Below are 23559 nucleotides of genomic sequence, written 5' to 3'. Positions count from 1 at the left end.
CAGCTCAAGGCTAGCACTCTACCACTTGTGAGCCACAGTGCCCCTTCCGGCTCCCCCCCCCCCCCCCCCCCCCGCTTATGTGGTGCTGAGGAATCGAACTCAGGGCCTCATGCATGCAAGGCAAGCGCTCTACCACTGAGCCACCTTCCCAGCCCTATAGTAGATATTTTATTACTAGACTATCACTATGAAAACCATGCCAAGGGGCTGGGAAGGTGGCTCAGTGGTAGAGCGCTTGCCTTGCATGTGTGAGGCTCTGGGTTCAATTCCTCAGCACCACATAAGCAAAAAGAAAAAAGCCAGAAGTGGCACTGTGGCTCAAGTGGTAGAGCGCTAGCCTTCTGCTGAAGAGCTGAGGGACAGTTCCCAGGCCCAGAGTTCAGGCCCCACAACTGGACCCCTCCCCCCCCAAAAAAAAGAAATTATAAAAAAGAAAACCATGTCAAGTCATAATCACATGGTAATATATGCTCAGAAATCATGCTGTTTAAAAATTATTTATATATATACCTTGATATCAAATACTTACTTGCAGTCACAATGCTCAATGACACCAGTGTTATTCAAGGCTGAGATCTGAGGCTCATAGTTCGAAGCCACCCCGGGCAGAAAAGCTCCCGTGAGACTGGTAGCTCCAATTAACCACTCAAAAAAACAGAAATGGAGCTGTGGCTTAAAGTATTAGAGTGCTAGCCTTGAGCAACAGAGCTCAGGTTTAGCACCCAGTCCCTGTATTAAAGCCCCATGACAAAAAATTTAAATGACACCAAAAAAATTAATAAAATAAGATAAAATGACACCAAGTAGACGTGTGTTTTAAAAATACATCTTGTTGGGGGCTGGGAAGGTGGCTCAGTGGTTGAGCGCTTGCCTTGCATGCTCAAGGTCCTGGGTTCGATTCCTCAGCACCACATAAGCAAAAAGAAAAAAGCCGGAAGTGGTGCTGTGGCTCAAGTGGTAGAGTGCTAACCTTGAGCTGAAGAGCTGAGGGACAGTGTTCAGGCCCAGAGTTCAGGCCCCATGACCAGACCCCCCCCCCAAACAAAACAAAACAAAACAAAACAAAAATACATCTTGTTGATGACTAGCCTGGGTGCCACTTGCTCATCCCTATAATCTTAGCTACTCAGGAGGATAAAATCTCAGGATTGCAGTTCAAAGGCAGCCCAAGAAGGAAAGTCTATGAGACTCTTATTTCTAATTAACCACACACATACACACACACACACAGCCAGAAGTGAAGCTGTGGCTCAAGTGCTAGCTAGCCTAGAGCAAAAATGCACAAGCCCTGAGTTTAAGCCCCAGTACTGTGTACATACACAAAAAAACTCTGTTGATAACCAACACAATGCAATTCTAATATTTATCTACAATTTTACTTTTGTGTTTCATATTATATTACAAGAAAATCTACAATAGTAATGTCAACTGTTTTCTCAGAATTCTAGAGAAGGCTGATAGATGACAGATCATTCTTTTTATTTTTATTTTTTGGGGGTCCGGTCGTGGGGCCTGAACTCTGGGCCTGGGTGCTGTCCCTCAGCTCTTCAGCTCAAGGCTAGCACTCTACCACTTGAGCCACAGCGCCACTTCCGGCTTCTTTCTTTTTGCTTATGTGGGGCTGAGAAATCGAACCCAGGGCCTCAAGCATGCAAGGCAAGCGCTCTACCACTGAGCTACCTTCCCAGCCCCGACAGATCATTCTTTACAGCCTGTTCCTATACATATATTTTGGGTATATGAACATATTCAAATGGTATATTCATTTGCTAACTCTTGATTATGTTGCTACAGTAATTATGAAGTAGATGATTAAAACTTTTATAGAATGAGGCTGGGAATGTGGTTTAGTGGTAGAGTACTTGCCTGGCATGCATGAAGCCCTGGGTTCAATGCCTCAGTACCACATAAACAGAAAAAGCTGGAAGTGGTACTGTGGCTCAAGTGGTAGAGTGCTAGCCTTCAGCAACAGAAGCTCAAGGACAGTGCCCAGGCTCTGAGTTCAAGCCCCCAGGACTGGCAAAAAAAATTATAGAGCCAGGTGCTAGTAGCTCACGCCTGTAATCCTAGCTATTTAGGAGGCTGAGATCTGAGGATCACGGTTCAAAGCCAGCCCAGGCACAAAAGTCCATGAGACTCTTAACTCCAATAAATGACTAGAAAACCAGAAGTGATGCTGTGGCTCAAATGATAGAGCGCTTGCCTTGAGCTGAAGAGCGCAGGAACAGCGCCCAAGCCCAGAGTTCAAGCCCCACGACCGACAAAGAAAAAAAATTATAGAATGATTAAAAATGCAGTATAGTAAGATGGAGAATGGTGGGAGAAAAAGAAAGCCTTACAGCATTTAAGCTAAGTGTACATGGTTTCTAGCTTCATTTTTTATTAACCATAGCACCATTAAAAAACAAACAAACAACTGATCTAGCAACCTGTTGTTATATACCAACAGATCTATATACATTCTCTCCCCATCCCCTTTCTGGACTGGGGAGTGAACTCAAAGTTTGACACTTGTGAGGGAAGTGCTTTCCCATTTAAGCCCTAAATAGATACTAATTATCACTAATCCAAGTTTTCCTTCTAGAGAAGTCTTACTATTATTTTCTTCAATCTTTAAAGCTAAGAGATTTTATTTGCATAAAATTTCCTAAATACATACCAAGAGGACTGACTCAGTAAGTTAAATCACTAAAGTACCTTTCCCTAGCTACAGAACCATCCATATCCTTTTCTTTTGTCTTTCAAATAAAAAGTGGTCATTTCCTCACAGTCTTGCAGGTTACTATGTACAGACATTTTCATAGGCTGCTTCCTGTTCACAAACAAGTTTCTCAGCAATGACTCAATCTAAGAAATCTGATCCAGCCAGCTTACTGGAACCCTCAGCCATTACGCTTGTCTGTAAACTGCAAAGTATGATGCAAAGATAAAGCAAAACCAGAAAGTGAAGGCAGTCGGCACCTGAACTTTCTCAAGAGACACATATGAAGTTTGGGCAAAAATGGAATCAGAACAGTTAACTGCCAAAATAGTAGGTGATTCCCCACTTTAAAATTTTCAAAGCTCTGACTTTTCCATGAGATACTTCATACGTTGTTCCAGCAGTTATTTTGTGGTTGTTTGTATTGGAGCAGAATGCTACTGCTAGGCTTCAGAGGGGTTATAACTACTTTGCCAAGAGAATCCATTATTTTGACAAGCAACCTTTAGGATATGGTTTTGTAATCTCTTCCCCATTTTGAATGAGCTAAATTGTACTCAGTTCTGAATGTTTTCCTCAACACAGGGAAGACATTCTTGGTTTCCATTACTGTCAGAATGATTCTACGGGAAAATAGGTACATGCACATCCATGTTACCAAAAGAAGCTTCTGGAACACTGGGTCTATTTCCCTAATCAACTTCACCTAACCTACAGGACATTGGGCATGGACTAAGCAGGTGGCTCAGATATCCACTTTGAAGTCTTGTTGCATGCTCCCTGGATCTTCTACAGGCTGCAAAGGCTCTTTACAGGAATTTCTAACACTTCTACACTCATCCAGGATATTCTTTTTTTTTTTTTGGGTCCGGTCGTGGGGCCTGAACTCTGGGCCTGGGCGCTGTCCCTCATCTCTTCAGCTCAAGGCTAGCACTCTACCACTAGAGCCACAGCGCCACTTCCGGCTTTTTTCTTTTTGCTCATGTGGTGCTGAGGAATCGAACCCAGGGCCTCATGCATGCAAGGCAAGCGCTATACCACTGAGCCACCTTCCCAGCCCCTCATCCAGGATATTCTTTACCCTCTTCCTAAGTTCCATTTCAAAAAAGAAACAGTGTAGAGTTCACTCTTTAGGGTCCCCTTCAGACTTAACAATTAGCTAAAAATAGAATCTATAGTAGCTATCCAATTTAGGGGTTCAGTAAGATTGAAATTTGTTGCTATTAGCCATAGGACCTTGGGTGATGTGGTAGGAACATAAATGGTGACCATGACTTGTAGATACATATATAATGATTACATTATATAGTATAGACCATCCAAAACATTCAGCTTTTTTTGTTGTTGGTGGTGGTTGTGGGACTTGAACTCAGGGCCTGGGCACTTCCCTGAGCTTTTTCACTCAAGGCTAATGCTCTAACAATTTCAGTTTCTAGTGCTTAATTTAAGATAAGAATCTCATGGACTTTCCTGCCCAGGCTGACTTCAAACTGGCTTCTTAGATCTCAGCCTCCTGAGTAGCTAGGATTACAGACGTGAGCTACCGGCACCTAGCACATTCAGCTTAAAAAAAAACAAAAAAAAAACAAAAAAAAACTGTCAGGCACCGGTGGCTCATGCCTATAATCCTAGCTACTCAGGAAGCTGAGATCTGAGGATCACGGTTCAAGCCAGCCCAGGCACAAAAGTCTGTGAGACTCTTATCTCCATCTGTGAGACTCTTATCTCCATTAACCACCAAAACCAGAAGTGGTGCTGTTGCTCACTGGTAGAGCGCTCACCTAGAGCTCAAGAGCTGAGGGCAGTGCCCAGGTCCAAAGTTCAAGTCCTGTGACTGACCAAAAAAACCATAAAAAAAAAACAAAACTATATATACCTTTAAAATAGTTTCAAAGGGGTATGTTTGCTTATTTTCCTTTCTTTAGGGCTTTTCAGGGTGTGAAATACTCTCTTAAGGTAATAAACTACTAATGACCAAAACTTCATTTTGTCAAAGTAGTTTAACAACTACTTTGTTAGTTATAGAAGTGATCAAGAGCCACAAGACTATAGTATAGTTTACCCTGCATGTATTATACTAGCCACTCTTTGACAGGAGACAACAATAAATAAGATAGTTATGAGGAAACATGATGAGAAACATGAAGAGCACAGGCAGCACAGAAGTGACATTACACTTACACAGAAAGATAACACAGAGGTGACAGCTGCCATAAAGTACAGTAGTCATGACTAAACATCCTGCCCATAAAAGAAGGAAAGGCCTGGCCCAAGTGAACCTTCAAATGAAAAGGAGCTAGGTATGGTGGCACACACCTGTAATCAATCACAGGACTTGGGAGGCTGAGGACTGTGAATTTGTGACCAGCCTGGGATACATAACAAAGCCTGTCAAAGAAGAAGAGAGAGAAGAGAGAAGAAGAAAAAAAGAAGAAAGATAAAAGAAGGCTATGAAAATGGCAAGAACACACAAAAATAAACACCTCTCTACTCTTTACTCATTCTTGGTTGCCACCCCCACCTGGCATATGGTTCAATTCTCCAGTTCAAGGAAAATTCTCACATGCAAAGAAAGAGACTTCCTTTTTGCATTTGGACTTTTAGGTAATAGTGACTCATCTCAGTTGACATGGGAATGGCTGTTTATGCCACACAGTCACGGAAGGCTACTACTGCAAGGGGCCACCAAAATCACCCAGACAGCACCTCTCATTTTGCATAGAAAGAAACTGGACTAGAGGATGAAGTAATTTGCACAAGGGTAGTAGGTAACATTATCCCCATCTACACTAATTTTACAACTCATACAAGTTACTTGACAGTGAGAAAAAAGATACACATACATCTTTGCTTTACTCACTTTTTTTTTTTCTTTTGATGCTGGTTCTGGGGAACTCAGGGTATGGGTGCTATCCCTGAGCTTTTTTGCTCCAGGCTAGCAATTTACCACTTGAGCCACAGTGCCCTTTATGGCTGTTTGGTAGATAATTGGAGGTAAAAGAGTTTCATAGACTTTCAACTGCCTACGCTGGTTTCCAACTGTGATCCTCGGATCTCAGCCTCTTGAGTACTAAGATCACAGGTATAACTGGCTTACTTTCCTTTTTTTAATTTTTTTTTTAAGCTAGCAATGTTTCTCACCAAAACCTCACTACCATAGCACAAGAGGTCATCTTCATTTCTGGATGAGCACATTAAAAGCTTCTAATCTTGAAATTCTGATTTTGAGCCTGGGAGACATCAGCTCACTTGCTCAACCTCCTTTGCTCCTTAGTATTCACATCCCAACATGCCAAATTCTGGAAGGAAACTAAGACCTGGAAGTCTGCCCCCTGGACACTCAGGTAGGTTTTCTAAAACTTCCTTTGCCTAATACAACAGTGGTAAGAGACTCCCAGTTCTCAACCCCTGTATGCAGATCATCACCACTACTAGGCCTCCAGAGTTACCAGATGAAGAGCATACATGGCCCAAAATTAGTTTAGACTCATGAACCATCAGATCATGTGGGTCAAGGCCATGTACCCACAAATGCACACTGTAAATCCCACTGACTCATCCAAGTGCTCCCCAACGTGGAATCAAGCATTAGCTCTCTGCATCCAAGGGCTGACATCTTTAGCACTTGAAGGTCACAAAATACTTTCAACTTACGTCTTTATGTTATTTAATTTCCATATTACTCTGTGTGAAAATAAGATGAAGATGCTGATATAGGGTAAATATAAAAGGATATACAGCTCATCAGTTGCATTTGCCACTAATGCAATTTCTTCAAATCTGAGAAATACAGCCACATGTATCAAACTGTCACTAGTAAATCCTAACTCTCCTATCTCATCCCTTGTACTCAAACAGGAAATTTTGAGGGGAAAACTGGGAGAGAGTTAAGGAAGGGGTGACATTGTCCAAAAAGAGATGTACTCATTACCTACTTATGAAATGGTAACCCCTCTGTGCATCATCCTTAGCCTAACAATAAAAAAATTTAGTGGAAAAAAATGAAGTTTCACTTCTAAGATATGTTCAATATAGTTGTGGTTGGTTCTTTATTTAAATAAGTTTTGTAAATAACACCATAAAAACAGGTCTGAACTTTTAAATGTTCTGTGACCCCTTTAACTAAATGATTATTACATAAAGTTAAGTTCTCAATCATTTTACTCAAGGACAAAAGCCACAGGTCTGGTAAAAGTCTTCTCATTTTGGGAAAAAATAATGTTAAAGTATCAAAACCAATTGTGTATAGTTTTCCAAAGAAAATTTTTACATAAAATATGGAATTTTTATCTTATTACTCTTCCTCATCATAATACATAGCAAATACCCAACTGATCACACTGTCCATCTACTGCTAGGCATAGTACCTGGTAATTTCTGCCACCCACAATAATTCTCTTTCTCTCTGGCTAGATTTCTGGTTTTTTACTTACTTTGATTGTGTTCACATCTGATTTGTTTTCTACTTTGTTAAGATTAATTCCATGCACCTTGTGTGAGTTTTGGCCATATAAGCCATATGTTAATGGTGCTTGGTATGGTAAGACTTTGAGACTGAAGTCCCCTGCCGCCCACCAGCACCCAAAAAAGACCCCAAAATTCAGCCCTTTAAGTGGTGGCTTCTCTGTTTTTATGACTGAATCTACCATACATTGTGTATGTGCATATGTGTAGGAACGGGGCCTGAGCTCTGTGCTGTCCCTTAGTTTTTTCCATCAAGGTTGTACTCAACCACTTCTTGCATTTTGGTGGTTAACTGGAGATAAAATACTCAAGTCTTTCCTGTCTGGGCTGGCTTCAAACCCCAATCCTCAGATCTCAGCCTCCTTAATAGCTAGGACTACAGGTGTGAGCCACTAGTTCTCAACTTCCCCCCAGGGTTTTTAGAAGGTTTCTTTTCTCTCTCTCTTCACTAATTGCTCTACTTCGTCTCCACTCCCCCCCCCCCCCCCCCCCAGTACTTAGGTTTTAACTCAGGGCCTTAAACTTGATGGCAGCACTCTTAACACATGAACCATACTACAAACCCTTTTTTACTTGTTATTTTTCAAGTAGGAAGTAGGATATCTCAGTCTCACTTGTAGTTCAAGACTACAGATACATACCACATACCACATCCAGGTTGTGTGTGTGTGTGTGTGTGTGTGTGTGTGTTTTCAGGTCCTAAGGCTTGAACTCAGCGCATGGGGTCTGAACCTGAGCCTCTCTGTCCTCAACGCTAGTGCTCTACTTGAATCAAAGAGCCACTTCTGGCTTTTTCTGTTTATGTGGTACTGCAGAATCAAACCTAGGACTTCATGCATGCTAGACAAGCACTCTACCACTAAGCCATATTCCCAGCCCACATCCAGTTTTATTGGTTGAGAAACAGACTTTCATTAACTTTTTGCACGAGATGGCCTCAAACCTTAGTTTTACAGGACCTCCACCTCCCAAGTATCTGGCTGCTTTGCCTTTAAGCCCAAAGACATTCAGGGATAGCTACTAGAAAAGGATATTTTAAAGCCTTTAAATAAAGGAGTGGGGCCCAAGAGAGGAGAAGGAGACATGTTCAGTTCATGTTTGAATTTCTCTTCCACTACTCTATTGCTACTCTTCAAACTCTTGTCCAGACATCTGGAGAGAACATTAAGTTTTAGGTCCTCAACTTTATAGAAGATGGCTTGTCACAAGTGGAGAAGAGGGTTTTGTAAGATGGCTATGAAGGACAAAAGATCCAGAAGACACGCTAGATCACCAGAGGAGTCTGAGCAGGGTGTAGGACCCTTGCTGAGCTGAGCAACATGAAAGGTCTGGCCAGGAGTTGTTTCCTGCCTCAGAGGACTGTCTCTGCAACAATTAGGTCAGACATGTGTAAGGAAAACTGTAGGAGAATGAGATGTTTATAGCAAAGTGAAAAATACAGCATGAATGTTTGAAATTCTGCAACTAGAGTTCAAGGAGGATTTCTTTTGAGTGAACCAAAGTCTCTATAAAATGATAAAATGGCTGCCATTTGTTCAGTATGTTCCATGTGCTAGATTCTATGTCTATTCCTTCATCTTACTGAATTTTACAGACAACGTAACCATGATGACACCCAAGCACATCCTACTGTGATGCTAACTTCTTTAAAGAAAACAGGGAGAATGCTCATTATATCTCAAGGTGGCACAAGATAAAAAGAGTCTGTTAAAGCACTTAGCATTGTGACCAGCACTAGGGAGAACCAGAACACTGCAACTGCGTTAACAATGTTAGACAGACACATCTGTTTGCTTGAGGCTCATAGGCTTGACGGAGTATACTGTTGGGTTTTTCTTTGCTTGGGTGAATACTGATAATCATTATGACTGAAAGCCAAGGAAAAGGCTGTTACAATTGGCTGCAAACTTATCTTAGAGGAAGACAAAAAGAGAATCTTTTTAAGAATTTATTTTGAAAGCTAACTGACAACTTCTGCCTGGATTTCTAGTCTATTAATGGAATGAATGAAGGTCAGATGAGTTTTGTTTTTTTTTTTTTCCTGAGTCAATATCAGAGCGTGCAAGGTTAAGTACAAGTGGTTTCATGGTGAAGCCAACTGGAAAAAATCCATTCCTCTCATTTTCAAAAAGGGTTTTGAAAAATGTTTAGTAAGAGCCAGGTACAGGTGGTTCATGCCTGTAATCCTAGCTACTCAGGAGGCTTAGCTCTGAGGATAGTGTCTGAAGCCAGCCTAAGCAGGAAAGTCTTTGAGACACTTAACTCCAATTAACCACCAAAAAGTGGTAGTCCAAGTAGTACCCTTGAGCAAAAGGGCTCAGGGACAGTGCCCAGCCGCAGAGCTCAAGCCCCAGCACTGGAATAAAAAAATGGCTAGCTAAAACGTCATTTTGTTACAATGACAGACCTTCAACTTAAGTGTTGATGACAAACTGATGAAGCCATCCTAAGAATGCTCACAGCACAGCACACATAGCACAGCAACAGCCCCTCACCTTCTCTCTGCCTCCAACCTGTCCATCTTTCTATTCATCACAAAAAATTCTTGACCACATCCAACTCCAGTGCTTTGCCTTTTCCAAAAGGGTCCAGTTTCCAGGTGCCTTGTATAAACCTGAAATGCTGAACAGGAGTGCCCATGGTTCTCTACACACCACATGGTAAATTACCCTTTCAGGCCTATGCACATAAGAATGCCATAGTCTAGCTTATGCCTGCTGCATTACTGGGGCTTCAATGGAGCCTCCATGCGAGAATCAAATGACACATACTAATCAAGTGCCCTCTCTAAGCATCTCAGGTGGAAATGACATTTTCTCATATGACACTATCATCGCCCTGCCATCCATCACAGACTAGCTTGTATTAAATATTAAGTTTCCAGAAGGTAGTTGACACTCTCACACTGAGCAACTATTAAATAGACAACAGGCACAGTGCTAGACATTAGTTACCAAAAGGAACATAGTCTTTACCTTAGGCAGAGACAACAAAGCCATTAACTATTATATTAATTGTGATATAAAATACACTTTACACTTCAGATGTGAAAAGTCAAGGGATAGATGAATTAGGAGGGACAATTTGAAACACAGATGATCTTGAAGGAGAACACTTGCTGCATTATCTTGGAATATTAAAACAATTTCATGTGCTCCAAGTTTCCCAGGGTGTGTACAAATGTAACAAATATTTGCAGAATGAGTAAGTATGTATTATTTAGGTTCAGAATCTATTATTTTCATTTTCATTGTATACCTAAGGTGTCTGAGGTTAGAGTCCAAATTACTTAAGTAACAAAGGCATTAAGTTTTATATCATTTATGACCCAACTACTTGTCACACAAACAAAAACTTGTCTAACTTATTTCCCAGTAACAATACTTCAATAACTTCAAAATTAATTGAAGTACAGGAGTACTCTACTATAAAGTATAATATCTTAAGAATCATTAGTACAGGACTGGGAAGGTGGCTCAGTGGTAGAGCGCTTGCCTTGCATGCCTGAGGCCCTGGGTTCGATTCCTCAGCACCACATAAGCAAAAAGAAAAAAGCCGGAAGTGGTGCTGTGGCTCAAGTGGTAGAGCGCTAGCCTTGAGCTGAAGAACTGAGGGACAGTTCCCAGGCCCAGAGTTCAGGCCCCACGACTGGACCAAAAAAAAAAAAAACCAGAATCATTAGTACATACTCCTTCACGTATGTCTCTTCAATGTAAAAATAAAACTGATTTAACAGAATAAATGTGACAGTATCTTAAAATGTCCACTGAAAGATCTTTAAGATTTGGAAAATATAGGAATATAACTACTGATATTAAATGTATTTTTCAGAGGATACTATTTCACTTAGGCTGGTGGTCAAAGAAAAGACAAATGGATACAACCACTTTGCCTTCATAACCTACACTTTTTCCTTTATTCTTTCCCATCCTGAGACTTGAACTCAGTACCTGGGTGCTGTTCCTGAGTTTTTGTGCTCAAAGTAAGCACACTTGAGCCACAGCTCCACTACTGGCTTTTTGGTGGTTAATTGGAGGTAAAAGTCTCATGGACTTTCATGCATGGGCTGGCTTCAAATGAGGATCCTCAGGTCTCTGCTAGGATTGCAGGTGTGAATCATGGGTACTTGGTTAAATTGTTTTCTTTTTTTTTTGGGTCCGGTTGTGGGGCCTGAACTCTGGGCCTGGGCACTGTCCCTCAGCTCTTCAGCTCAAGGCTAACACTCTACAACTTGAGTCACAGCGCCACTTCCGGCTTTTTTTTTTTTTTTTGCTTATGTGGTGCTGAGGAATCGAACCCAGGGCCTCATGCATTGCAAGGCAAGCACTCTACCACTGAGCCACCTTCCCAGCCCCCTAAATTGTTTTCTTAACACATTAAAATTAAAAGGATAATGTTTATCTTTTTAGGCCCAACTCCTTGCAGATGTGGACTTGGGTATCAGTCTAACAATTGCCATATCAAATAACATTGCTCTCTGTGTTAAGGAATCTGGACAAGTCACTCTACCTGACTAAATAGAATGAACCTATTCTATGTGGTCTCTAGAGTTTTCTATTTCTATATACTTTCTATGATCTCATTGCTTTTACCACCTTTCCTTGAGAATAAAAGTTATTAACAGGCAGCCATCTGGGGAGATTTGGTACTGATGGAGTACCTATATAAAACAAGGAAGTAAGATTCTGAGCTTTCTTGGCAACAAGCAGAGACATCCAGGGTTAGCACTTTCTCTGGAAATTATATCCTCCAGGATTGCATTGAGGATGACACCACCAAGCTGGGAACGTTTGGAATTGTGTGAGGTAGGAGTGGGGTGCTTCTTGGCAGTCATAATGATGCTAAGAATCAGGAAATGGGGACAGCCCTCTACTCAAAGAGAAGTTGGGTCCATGTGCCAACAGAGCTCCATTTTGAATGAGATCCTAAAGGGAGGAATTTTAAATTCTGTAAAGGAGTTCTTATTTTAATTTTTTTAGCATCAAGCAAAATGCCCATCATCCATAGAAAAGAACAGGGAGGAGGAGGGAAAGAGTAAAACTAACAAAAGAAGGATAGGGATTATAGACATTAAAAATCCTTATTCTGCCACAGTTAGCAGTGTGCCCTGAATAAGTGACTTAAACTATAAAAATGGAGAGGCCACCATATACTTAATGTCAAGATTAAGTTAGAAAAAAAATATAGGGCTATACATTTATGTTCATTCTATATAGTACTAGCAGAGTTTCTATACATATTCATTTCTTCTTCCTTTTCTTTCTCATTAAATTTCTACAGTCAGCCCTCCCTATCTCTGGGTTCCCCATTTATAGACTCAAGCAACCTCAAATTGAAAATACTTAAAAAAAATCTGAATGCTGAATGACACAATTTTTTTTTTATAATTCCTTAAACAATACAGTAAGAACTATTTACATTGAACTAGTTTATTATAAGTAATCTAGAGATGATTTAAAACACAAGGGAACATTTGCACAGATTATGTGCCAGTACTGCACTATTTTAAACAGGGAACTTGAGCATCTATGAATTTTGGGATCTACACGGTATTAAGAATCACAGGCCCTCAGATATTGAGGGGTGGTGTAATTAGATCTCTTACAACCCCAAAGATTGGCTCCCTTTAAAACATAGGAAGTGAGGGCAGGAGTTGGCTCAGTGTTAGAGGGCTTGCCTTGCATGCATGAGGCCCTGGGTTCGATTCCTTGGCACCACATAAGCAGAAAAAGCCGGAAGTGGCACTTATGGCTCAAGTGGTAGAGCACTAGCCTTGAGCTGAAGAGCTGAGGGACAGCGCCCAGGCCCAGAGTTCAGGCCCCATGACCGACAAAAAAATAAAAAAAATAAAATCTAGGAAGTGAGTTGACAACATGAAGTAGTTTCCTCCATCTCCTCTAGCACACAATCACTGACGCTTGATTGCTCAATTGTTATCAAGTGAACTTTGAAAACCTAAAGCACACACAGGCTCTAGGAGCCCCATACTTTTAAGAGTCTTGCCAGGACAGAACAGAGAAGAGAAGAAATTTTTACCTCGAGGAGTTATTTCTATTCATATCCCTCAGGGAGGAAAGACTTTACCTGTCAAAGTCAATAGAAGTGATAGGTGGTTACCTATTTCTTAGGAGACTTCCCTAACTGCTACATACTAGGCGTGGCCCTTGGATCAGTTGGGAAGCCACTGCCCCAACAATTCTCCCAAACATGCACTTCTAGTGAAGCGTGAGGTTCTGTCTCTGGAAGAAAAGAAAGACCCACAAGCCTGATTTCTGCCCTGAGAACTAATGAGAGAACAACTTGTGTCATTGTTTTTTGTTTTGTTTTGTTTTGTTTTTTAAAAATCAGTCCTGGGGCTTGAAGTCAGGGCCACTGTCCTGAGCTTTTTGCTCAAGGCTAGCACTCGACCACTTGAGCCATAGCATCACTTCTGGCTTTTTCAGTTTATGTGGTACTGCAGAATTGAAGCCAGGGCTTCATGCATGCTAGGCTAGCACTCTACTACTAAGCCATATTCCCAGCCCTGGACTTGCTCATTTTCACCACCCCACTCCCAGTGACATAAACTAAAATTGTCCAGTTTCAGTCCCTTGAGATTAGTTTTTCAATATGATAAAAATCATTTCATTATGTTTTACTGAGAATTACCAAGAACAAAAACAGCTTCTTCTCGGTGTGGGAGGGGGGGAGGGGGGGTATGATTGGGTGGGGGGGGAGGGGGGAGGCTGGGAAGGGATGTGAAGGGTAAACAAAGGAGGAGGCTGCAATGCTTGGTAAGAAATGTATGCATTATCCTGCCCATGTAATTGTAACCCCTCTGTACAGTATGTTCTCAAATAAAATAAAATTAAATTAAAAAACAAAAAAACAAAAAAAACAGCTTCTTCAAACGCTGACAGTTTTTCCTATTAAAAGTAAATAAAACAAAACTGTAATTAATTTGGGAGTGGTAGTTTTCATCACCAGGATTTGTTTGTGTGTCCAAATCTGGAACTTGAACTTGGTATCTGACACTTTCACTCAATGCCTGGATCAACTCAGCCACACCTTCAATCTTCATCGCCAGGATTTTAAAAGATCAGTGAAAAAAAAAAATCTTGTAGGAGAGGGGGTTAAAAAAACGTCATTCTTTAATACTCTAGCCATATAAGTAAGGCTTTGTGGATCTGGTATAACAAAAGGAAGCAAGAAAGAATACAGGTCCTGCATAGGCCCTCAAACAATCTGTAGTAGCAGTATAATCCATCCTTATCCTATCATTCTACCTCTGTGCCTGTTCCCCTCACAGAAGGCAACTATGTCCAAAATCATTCCCACTTTAGTTCTCCTCCCCCCCCCCCCCACCCCCCAGTCCTGAGGCTTGAACTCAGAACCTGGGCACTTTCCCTGAGCTTCTTTTTGCTCAAGGCTAGCACTCTACCACTTGAGCCACAGCTCCGCTTCCAGCCTTTTCTGTTTATGTGGTACTGCAGAATTGAACCCTGAGTGGTAGAGTGCATGCTAGGCAAGCACTCTACCACTCAGCCACATTCCCAGACTCCTACTTTAGTACTAATGCCTTCCTTTGATACAACATGTTTATACTGAAGCAGAGCAAAAAAGAGAATATCAGCCTGGAAATATGGGAAAACTCCTTACTCCCTTTTTAGTGGGATGATCACTGACATACACAATCAAATAACTCCAAACTCAGGTCATATATCTCATATATCCCACGTTGAATGTCAAACTACATGCCTGCCAAGGAAGGAAAGGACATGTGATAGAAGAATCCACTCCAGAAAATACAAGTATACATTACATTCTATACAGCCTAAATGTAACACTGAAATTCTCTATTTGAAAGATTTTTAAGGGGCTGGGAAGGTGGCTCAGTGGTAGAGCACTTGCCTTGCATGCCTGAGGCCCTGGGTTCGATTCCTCAGCACCACATAAGCAAAAAGAAAAAAGCTGGAAGTGGCGCTGTGGCTCAAGTGGTAGAGCGCTAGCCTTGAGCTGAAGAGCTGAGGGACAGCGCTCAGGCCCAGAGTTCAAGCCCCACGACTGGACCCAAAAAAAAAAAAGAAAGATTTTTAAACACATATCATGTGCATCACTAGTACAAAATTTTAAAGAGCAAATAAGATTTAAGATACCATTTTCAAAATCTTAAAGTAATAGAACATGAATTTCATCACAACTCCCTGAGAAGTGACTCCATACAGGATATATTCCACCAGAGAGGCACTGAACATGACTTTTGTTAAACCAAACATGATCTGCCCGGTAACTGTGGGGAAATGAGGAGGATGGCTGTGAGTACAGAGGGCTAGTAACTAGGCTGGCCTCAGATCTACAACACACCAAGGCCTTTCAAGTAGGACTACTGTGTTGTATCCCTCCCTTGTTTCCCCAACTTGCAGACCGTTTGGAATATAGACCTCAGTTCCAAGTGTGTGAACCAAAAACCATTCTGAGATGTACAAGTGGTAGTCACTGTAGTCAGGATGCTTGGAGTTTATCAGAAGGATGCTGAACAAAAAATAGAGCTGCTAAACATTACTGTTGAAACTTAGAGGTTCTTTGTAATGGAGAAAGATAATGAAGTCCAGGAACATAGAACACTCTGGAGTGCAGCAGAGTTCTGTCCTGGCCTTAAGAGTCCAACCAACACATTATCCTTGCCTCTAAGCCCTATATTCTCATTGACTTTTCATATTCTATCCTCCAATAATCTAGCCTGCAGGTTACCCATAGGCCACATTATTGAAACATGGAAAAATTCTGACTCACTTGGGGACAACCTTAGCAAGGTTATTACCCAAATCCTCCCAAGGTATTTATAGTGTTCAAAGTTGTGGTTACTGAATTTCAAACATTCACCAGAAACCTTAAAAAATAGTCCATAGATTTAGGCATTGATCACAGTGGTCAAATATAAAAACAATTATTTAAGCAAAACATCTAAATGAGCTTTTTTCTAAATTGACAACACATAGGGATCCATAACAATAGCAGCTAAGCCCATTCCCAAACATTTTGATTGAAGTGTGTGGCATGGACATTAGTATTGTAAATACAAATGGTGAGATTAATATACAACCAAGTTTGAGAACCACTGTTGTAGGAAACAAAAAGAAATATAAAGCATGGAAGTAACAGAAATGTCCATCAACTGATGCTGAGTGGACAAATTAAATATGGTTTATTTACACAGTGGAATAGTCAGTAATGAAAAGTAATGAAGACATAGGATACATGTTGTAATAAGACTAAATTTTGAAAACATCTTACAAAGAAGCTGGTCACAAAAAAGGCAACTATTACGTGGGTCTACATTTATGTGAAATGTCTAGAATAAGCAACTCCATAGTAGAAGAAAACAACTGTGAACTTGAAGAAAATGGGCAGTGGCTGCAGTGGGTTTGTTTTTTGTTTTGTTTTGTTTTGTTTTTTGGGTCCGGTCGTGGGGCCTGAAATCTGGGCCTGAGCGCTGTTGTCCCTCAGCTTTTCATCTCAAGGCTAGCGCTCTACCACTTGAGCCACAGCGCCACTTCCAGCTTTTTTCTTTTTGCTTATGTGGTGCTGAGGAATCAAACCCAGGGCCTCAGGCATGCAAGGCAAGCGCTCTACCACTGAGCCACCTTCCCAGCCCTGCAGTGGGTTTAGAACTTCTTTGGTGGGACTAATAAACAATGGGGTTGTACTACTAATACACTAAACTGCCAAATTAAGTGGGTGAATTGTATGGAATGCGAATTATATCTCACATAAACTGTACACCTAGTTCTCAAGAAGCTTACAGTCTAGCTCTAGAGAGAATCAACCGTACATCTAAGACAAATACTTGAAGGCCGAGACAACTGCCTAAATAATACAAAATATAAAAGCAATACACTCAGGATAGCATATGACATCAAAGCTGAACAACCTGTTGTTTTTCTTTTCCTACTCACTTTTCTTCTCTGACTTGAACATCACTAGTCAGATCTTGTTAGTTGTTATTGATTCTACAAACTCCAAAGTCTCAATCTCTAATTTCATATAAAAGGAGTGACTACTCAGCATTGCCAATGGATTTTAAAACAGATTCTTCAGAATGCAAGTTGTTGACACGCTGTGATATATTAAAGAGTAGTCTTGATGGACATGGTACTTCAAATCCTACTTATGTCCTGGATTTGTCTTCTTTACAACCATTGTCTGGGCCAAGTAAGGTGGCATGCTAACACACACACAGAAAGACTTTTAGGTCTAGAGCTGTAGTTTAGTGGTCAAACCCTTGCCTAGTGTGCACAAAGCCCTGGGTTAAATTATTTAGTGTTCAACATGTATATGCACACATACACAAAGACTTTCAGATATGAGGCTCTGCAACACACAAGTAATTATAGCATATTTGCTGTAATGATGGATTAGAAATGGTTCTTATCCTTCAAGAGTTCTTAAAATTATTAATGTAATCCGTTAAGTTGCTGTGGTAGGAGCTGAGACATAAAAATTTAATTTTAAGATAGGATACTACCACTTAAACTGGAGCTCCACTTCTGGCTTTTTGCTGGTTAGTTGGAGATAAGAATCTCATAGATATTCCTGCCCACAGTTGACTTTGAATCATAATCCCTAGATTCAGCCTCCTGAGTAACTAGGATTTAGGCATGAACTGATACTTGGCAATTTTTAACTTTTCATTTCCAGGAAACATATCAGTAATAACTGCAGAAGTGCTGGCCTATAAGTTTAAAGTCTTTTCAATGTTTGTTGGCACTTATTTAAAAGCAAGTAGCAATAAAATTGCAGTAATATTTGTTGATCAAAGTCCTATAGCACATTTAATTCAGAAAAATCAGACAATAATTTCTAAAACAATTAAAAAATAAACACTGTAAAATGATTTTGAAATGTACTACTCTCAAAGTACTAAGTAAACTTCAACCAGATAGACTTGAGTCCTTATGCTTGCTCCAATTCAGAAGTGCCAAAACAGAATTAGTATTTAATTTGAGCCAACTGGTTTCTGCTAGCTGTTTTCAAGTCAAATCCCCCTCTGTTCTACCTACTTTCCTTCAAAGGAGTTTAACCCTAGCAGTCAATACCACTGTTCAACATATCCTCACTATAAAACTTTTTTTGGTAATGAGCCTAATATTTACTAGGCAGGCATTCTACCACTTGAGCCAAAACTTAATTTGGGTAACTACTTCAACATAAAAATACTTAAACATAAAAAAGGCAGTGGAGGCTGGGTGGTGGTTCATGCCTGCAATCCTAGCTACTCGAGAGGCTGAGATCTGAGGATCACGGTTCAAAGCCAGCTGGGGCAGGAAAGTCCGTCCGTGAAACTCTTATGTCCAATAAACCACCAGAAAACCGGAAGTGGCACTGTAGTTCATGTGGTAGAGCACTAGCCTTGAGCTAAAGAGCTGAGGGACAGCACCCAGGCTCAGAGTTCAAGTCCCACGACCAACAACAACAACAACAAAAAGTCAGTGGAACTGGAGAATGTACCAACTAACAAGGCAAATAAAAGCAAAGGCTCTAGTAGCTAAGAGATTCAATAGAAGAACACAGTCACTGGCAAATGTAAGTTAGAAAACCACCACTGAAATCCTGGAATTTTAAAAATGACTGTTGTATTAAGAAATAGTCCTGCCTACCTAGATAAAATTCACCTATGTCTATTTCTTTTTGAGAAATACAGGAAGCAAGTACATGGTGGTTTTATTCCCACTCACTATAATTAACAGGGTCCACCTTCCTCCTCTCATAGTTATTATTAATAGTTCTGCTAAGTGGAAAAGGTATAGACATGCATTTTTTTCATTCCTGCCTTTCAATTTTTCCTCAGTCTATTCACTTATAAAGGGAGAGCTTTTACACCTGCTTAAACTCTAACTACTCTGGGTCCACTCAACAACTCAACAACTGGGTCAAGAAGCTTGAAGATTCTTGGCCTTCTCTTTTTGTGCCTCCTTCCTAACCTGGAAACCTGAGACAATAGTATTTCCTGTATGGATACTGTGAAATTATGCATGAGAAAATTATATTGCCTGGCATGTAGAGAAATACCCAATAACTTATCTATTATCTTGGTGCCAAATTCTTCTTGTCTGCTGAAAAGTTAACCTGGGTTCAGGAAAAATTAAAGATGAAGTATTTATGCAAAATCCCCTATAAATGCCTTCAGTCAAGTCAGAGGACAAATCTAGGGGGGAAAAAAAGTGGCCTGTAATCCATAAGGGCTTCTTTTCTCATGCAGCTTTGTTAAGTATAATTAATCTCAAATAAAAATAAATATTACCGAGGCTGGGAAGGTGGCTCAGTGGTAGAGCGCTTGCCTTGCATGCATGAGGCCCTGGGTTCAATTCCTCAGCACCACATAGGCAGAAAAAAAAAGCCGGAAGTGGCACTGTGGCTCAAGTGGTAGAGCGGTAGCCTTGAGCTGAAGAGCTGAGGGACAGCGCCTTGGCCAAGAGCTCAGGTCCCACGACCAGACCCAAAACAAACAAACTAACTAACAAACTAAATAAATAAATAAACATTACCAAAAACAATGTATTTGGCTTTCAACTCTTCCTAGTAATCCTAAAGAAAGAAGGGTTGCTTGATAACTTTGTTTTTAAGGACCCAGGTTAACAAGAAAGATGCTTCAAAATGGTCCTATTTTTAAGGCAGAAAGACTGGTAAGAATAGTGCATTTAACCCCCACAATGCCTCAAGAGATTTTCCACATTTAAAACAAGTTGTTCTTTGCTTAATATTCATTCTGAAGATAAGCTTTTCTCTTTGTCTAACTTTTAAAAATAATCTCATTAGTCCAAAATCAGCTTCATCCTTTATCTTCCAAAGTACTTGAATCTCTCCAAGACATCTCTCAGAAAGTAACAGTTCTATCTAATGGAGACACAAAATCTTTGGGTTTCCTTATTGTGTTGCTTAACAACATTCTCTTTTCTTAACAAAATTTAAATTAGCATATATTAATAATTCTATAGATGAGTACAGTGTACTTGACACAAGTTCATCCCCCTCTATTATATTCCCACACTATACCTCTCCTCCTCTTACCATCTTCAGAGTGAAAAGTTATGTATTAGAACCACGCCACTTTGGAGTTTCTCTAACTTTTGGTTAAAACTTTCAGCTCTGTTCAATTCCTTCTGGACTACAAACTTGATTTTTAATAGACATGAAGCTGATTCTACATTTAACTTTTCCTACTCTCCAAATATGTACACTGATGTCATTTTTTTTTTTTTTTTGCCAGTCCTGAGGGTTGAACTCAGGACCTGGGCACTGTCTCTGAGCTTCTTTTGCTCAAGGTTAGCACTCTACCTCTTGAGCCACAGTGCCACTTCTAGCTTTTGTTGTTGTTAATGGTACTGAGGAATCAAACCCAGGGCTTCATGCATGCTAGACAAGCACTCTACCACTAAGCCACATTCCCAGCCTTCCTGTCTGATTTCAAAGGTGGAAATGCCTTATGAATGGAAAAATTCACATGTAAGAGAAATCAGTACATATTTTATGCATTTCTGTATATGATATGCTGTTCTATGAACAGAGAAAAACTTAAAAACTGAAGTTCAGCCAAATAAGCATTCCTATAGATTGCTAATGAATAGCAGACAATCAAAAAGTACTAATTTTCTTCTTTATACTAATGAGAATCAAGAGAATAAAATCTTAATTGTTTCTGGGACCATGTTTAATATAAATAACTTCGAGGAGGAAAAAAGGTATACTTAATGCACTGTCAGTAACTTAAAACCTTACCACGGCTTTAGGCTTCAATGGCTCACATCTGCAATCCTAGCTACTTAGGAGGCTGAGATCTGAGGATCACGGCTCAAAGCCAGTCTGAGGAGGAAAGTCAGTGAGACTCTTATTACCAATTAACCATGAAGCTGGAAGTGACACAGAGGCTCACAGTGGTCAAGCGCTAGCCTTAAGCAAAAAAGCTGAGGGGCAGCGCCTAGGCAGAGTTCAAGCCCCACAATCGACCCAAAAAGAAAAGAAACAACAAGGACAAAACTTTTTACCACATATCTGAGATCTGCCTAAAACCTGACATTTAAGAGCATAAACAAATGTATCGTCCTATGAAGTTGCATTTTTCCTCGAATTGAACTTTATTTTACCTTAAAAATCCAATTAGTACGCCTAAAAATCCAAAAAGTACTCCTTTAAAAGTTCCTGCGAAGTGTGAACCAAGCTTTTCTTTTTCACTTTTACAAGAATGTATAAAACTTACTATCAAGCGTTCTAAACCACAAGTGTCTCACCCTCAGGCTCTTACAAAAGGAGAGGAACAAGGGAAGGAACTGAGGGGGCAAATCCTGAAACAAACCAACAAGAAACTACACAGGACCCTTGGGGGAAATAACAGTAGAAATCACAAAAACCTAGCAATAGCCAAAGAACAATAGACATTCTGCTCTCCTCTTACCCCGGACAGACAGAATAGAACAGAAAATCCTGCCTTACACATTTTGGAACTGCACATCTGTCATGCCAAATCCAAAGACAAGGCCGCGAGGGGTGGGGGTGGGGGGAATAACAATTGCGCAACGGATCCACAGCTCCAACTTGTCCCTCGGCCCCCGCACGAACCGGCTCGCACGCTACCAGGCAGGAAAGGGCCAACTGAGGGCCGCTGTGACAGCCAACCGGCCGCTGTCACCCGCGGCCGAGGCTCTGCACAAGCGTGGGCCACGGAGCTGCGCCGCTCTCCAAACAAACCCGAGTCCTCACATCTGAGTTCCCGGACCTCGTCCGCACTTTCTAACGCGGTGACAAGGGGACAACTTTGGGTCACCCACACCGACCCTTCGCCTGGCCCTTTAGGAGTGATGGAGCCCGGCCGGCCGGCCGCACGTCGAGGCTTCTGAACCCGCCGGGGGTCTCTGTGACTTTCTCCCCTGGCTCCCGTGAGCTGGGTTTTCTAGAACATCGCTTTCCGCGCGGGACCGCACGCACGGGTTACGGGGGAGAGGCGCCCGCAGACGGCGGGGCTGGGTGAGCGCGCCGCCCCGCGGGGAGCCCCGGCCGCGGGGGGCGCAGGTCTCGGCCGGCCGCAGAAGACCTCAGCTCCCCCGAGAGCGGCCCCGTGACTAGGCACATTCCGGCCGGCTCCGGGACTGGGGAGCTATAAGGCCCCGGAAAGGGCCGGGCCGCGCCGGCTCAGACCGCTAGCGTCCGCCCCCTCCTGCCCCATCGCTCGCGGGGACGCGCCGACTCTGGGGGCTGGGGCTGGGCATCCCGGCTTCGGGGTTCAGGCTGGCGACTGGATGCGCTACCGCAGCCCCCCACGCCCGCGGCCTCCGCAGCCCCCACCCAGCCGCCCTCGGGGGTCGCAGGCAAGTGACAGCGGGACCGGCCGGCCGCCCCCCTACACCTCTTCCCGTTTCACCGTCCTCGCCGCGCCCCCCGCCCGGCTCCCGCACACACTCAGCGGCCGCAGGGCCTGGCCAATGCGCTCCCGGCTCGGGCCGTCCGTGCGGGCAGCGCGGCCCACTCGCGCCCCGGCCCCCGCCCTGCCAGCGTCGCGAGCGCCCGGGGGCCACGGCAGCACCTGCTGGGACTGCAGTCCCGGCGGCGGCAGCTCCAGGTCCATCATGCTGAGCCGAGGCCCGTGTGCTGGCGGCTCCCCCGACGGCGACCCCGCGCTGGCGGCTGAGGCGCGGCGCGGACGGCGGCGGCTCCTCCTCCGGGATCCCTGGCACTCAGCGTCCCGCAACTCGGCCAAAGGTGCTGGGCGCCCCCCGCCCCGTGCTCCCTCCCGCCCCGCCCCTGGGGGCGGGGCCTGAGTTGGGCGGCGGGCGCGGCCGAAAACCCCCACCCCGTCACGGCTGACGCACGGGCTGAGGTCCGGGGTTGCGGCCGGGCGGCGGGCGTGGCTCCCCGCGGGCGGGGCGAGGGAGGCGGCGTCCTTCGCCGGCTCTCCGCGCTCGCCGTGTCCTCTCCGCGCCGAAGGACAGCGTTCTCGCCGCCGAGATGAACAGTTCTTTGCCGAAGGTCGCTCGGCCCCTGGCGCTTTGAACAGTTTAAACAGTTAAACAAACGCGCCGGGAGCCCCGGACTTGAGCCCCATGAGCTTTGATTTGGAGTTGCGGAGCCTCGCCCCAAGCTTTATCTCCCTGCCGCGGCCGCGAGTGGCGCCAGCTCCGGCGGAGGGGGGAGCCCAGGGCCCCGGCCGGCGCGAGCTGCGCGCTGGCCTCTGGCCCTCGGGCCCCGGCCGGAGGTGCGGGTCGCGCTGGGAGCCCCTGCGCGCCGCACCCCGGCCGCCCTCGCTCACTCCCACGCGCCCGCCACGGACGCACAGAGGAGGCCGTGGGCCCGCCAGTGCCGCCCGGCGAGGGCCCCGGGAGGACGGACACGCGAGGGGGCTGCACCAAAGCAGGGTGCAATACGAG

The 23559-nt window shown here is 43.1% G+C and overlaps 1 protein-coding gene across 2 annotated transcripts in view; it reads right to left on the bottom strand.

Moving 5' to 3' along the window:
* The window catches only part of Nfe2l2 (nuclear factor, erythroid 2 like 2), a 34910-nt gene extending 12027 nt beyond the window's left edge, over positions 1 to 22883 (bottom strand). Inside the window, exon 1 of one of the 2 annotated variants that reach the window (XM_042688256.1) lies at positions 22719 to 22883. In XM_042688256.1, coding sequence (XP_042544190.1) covers positions 22719 to 22763 — 45 coding nt within the window. In that variant the 5' untranslated portion in view covers positions 22764 to 22883. Of the gene's footprint in view, positions 1 to 21631; positions 21655 to 22718 lie in introns of those variants that run through there. The other variant, XM_042688257.1, reaches the window with a different exon arrangement.
* Between the last annotated feature and the right edge of the window lie 676 nt (positions 22884 to 23559).

Source organism: Dipodomys spectabilis, unplaced genomic scaffold, assembly GCF_019054845.1.
Source record: "Dipodomys spectabilis isolate Male_0828 unplaced genomic scaffold, ASM1905484v1 ptg000115l, whole genome shotgun sequence".
In the NCBI taxonomy this organism is placed as follows: Eukaryota; Metazoa; Chordata; class Mammalia; order Rodentia; family Heteromyidae; genus Dipodomys; species Dipodomys spectabilis.
The sequence above is the reverse complement of the archived record's forward strand: the minus strand, read 5'-3'. Positions and strand labels throughout refer to the sequence as shown.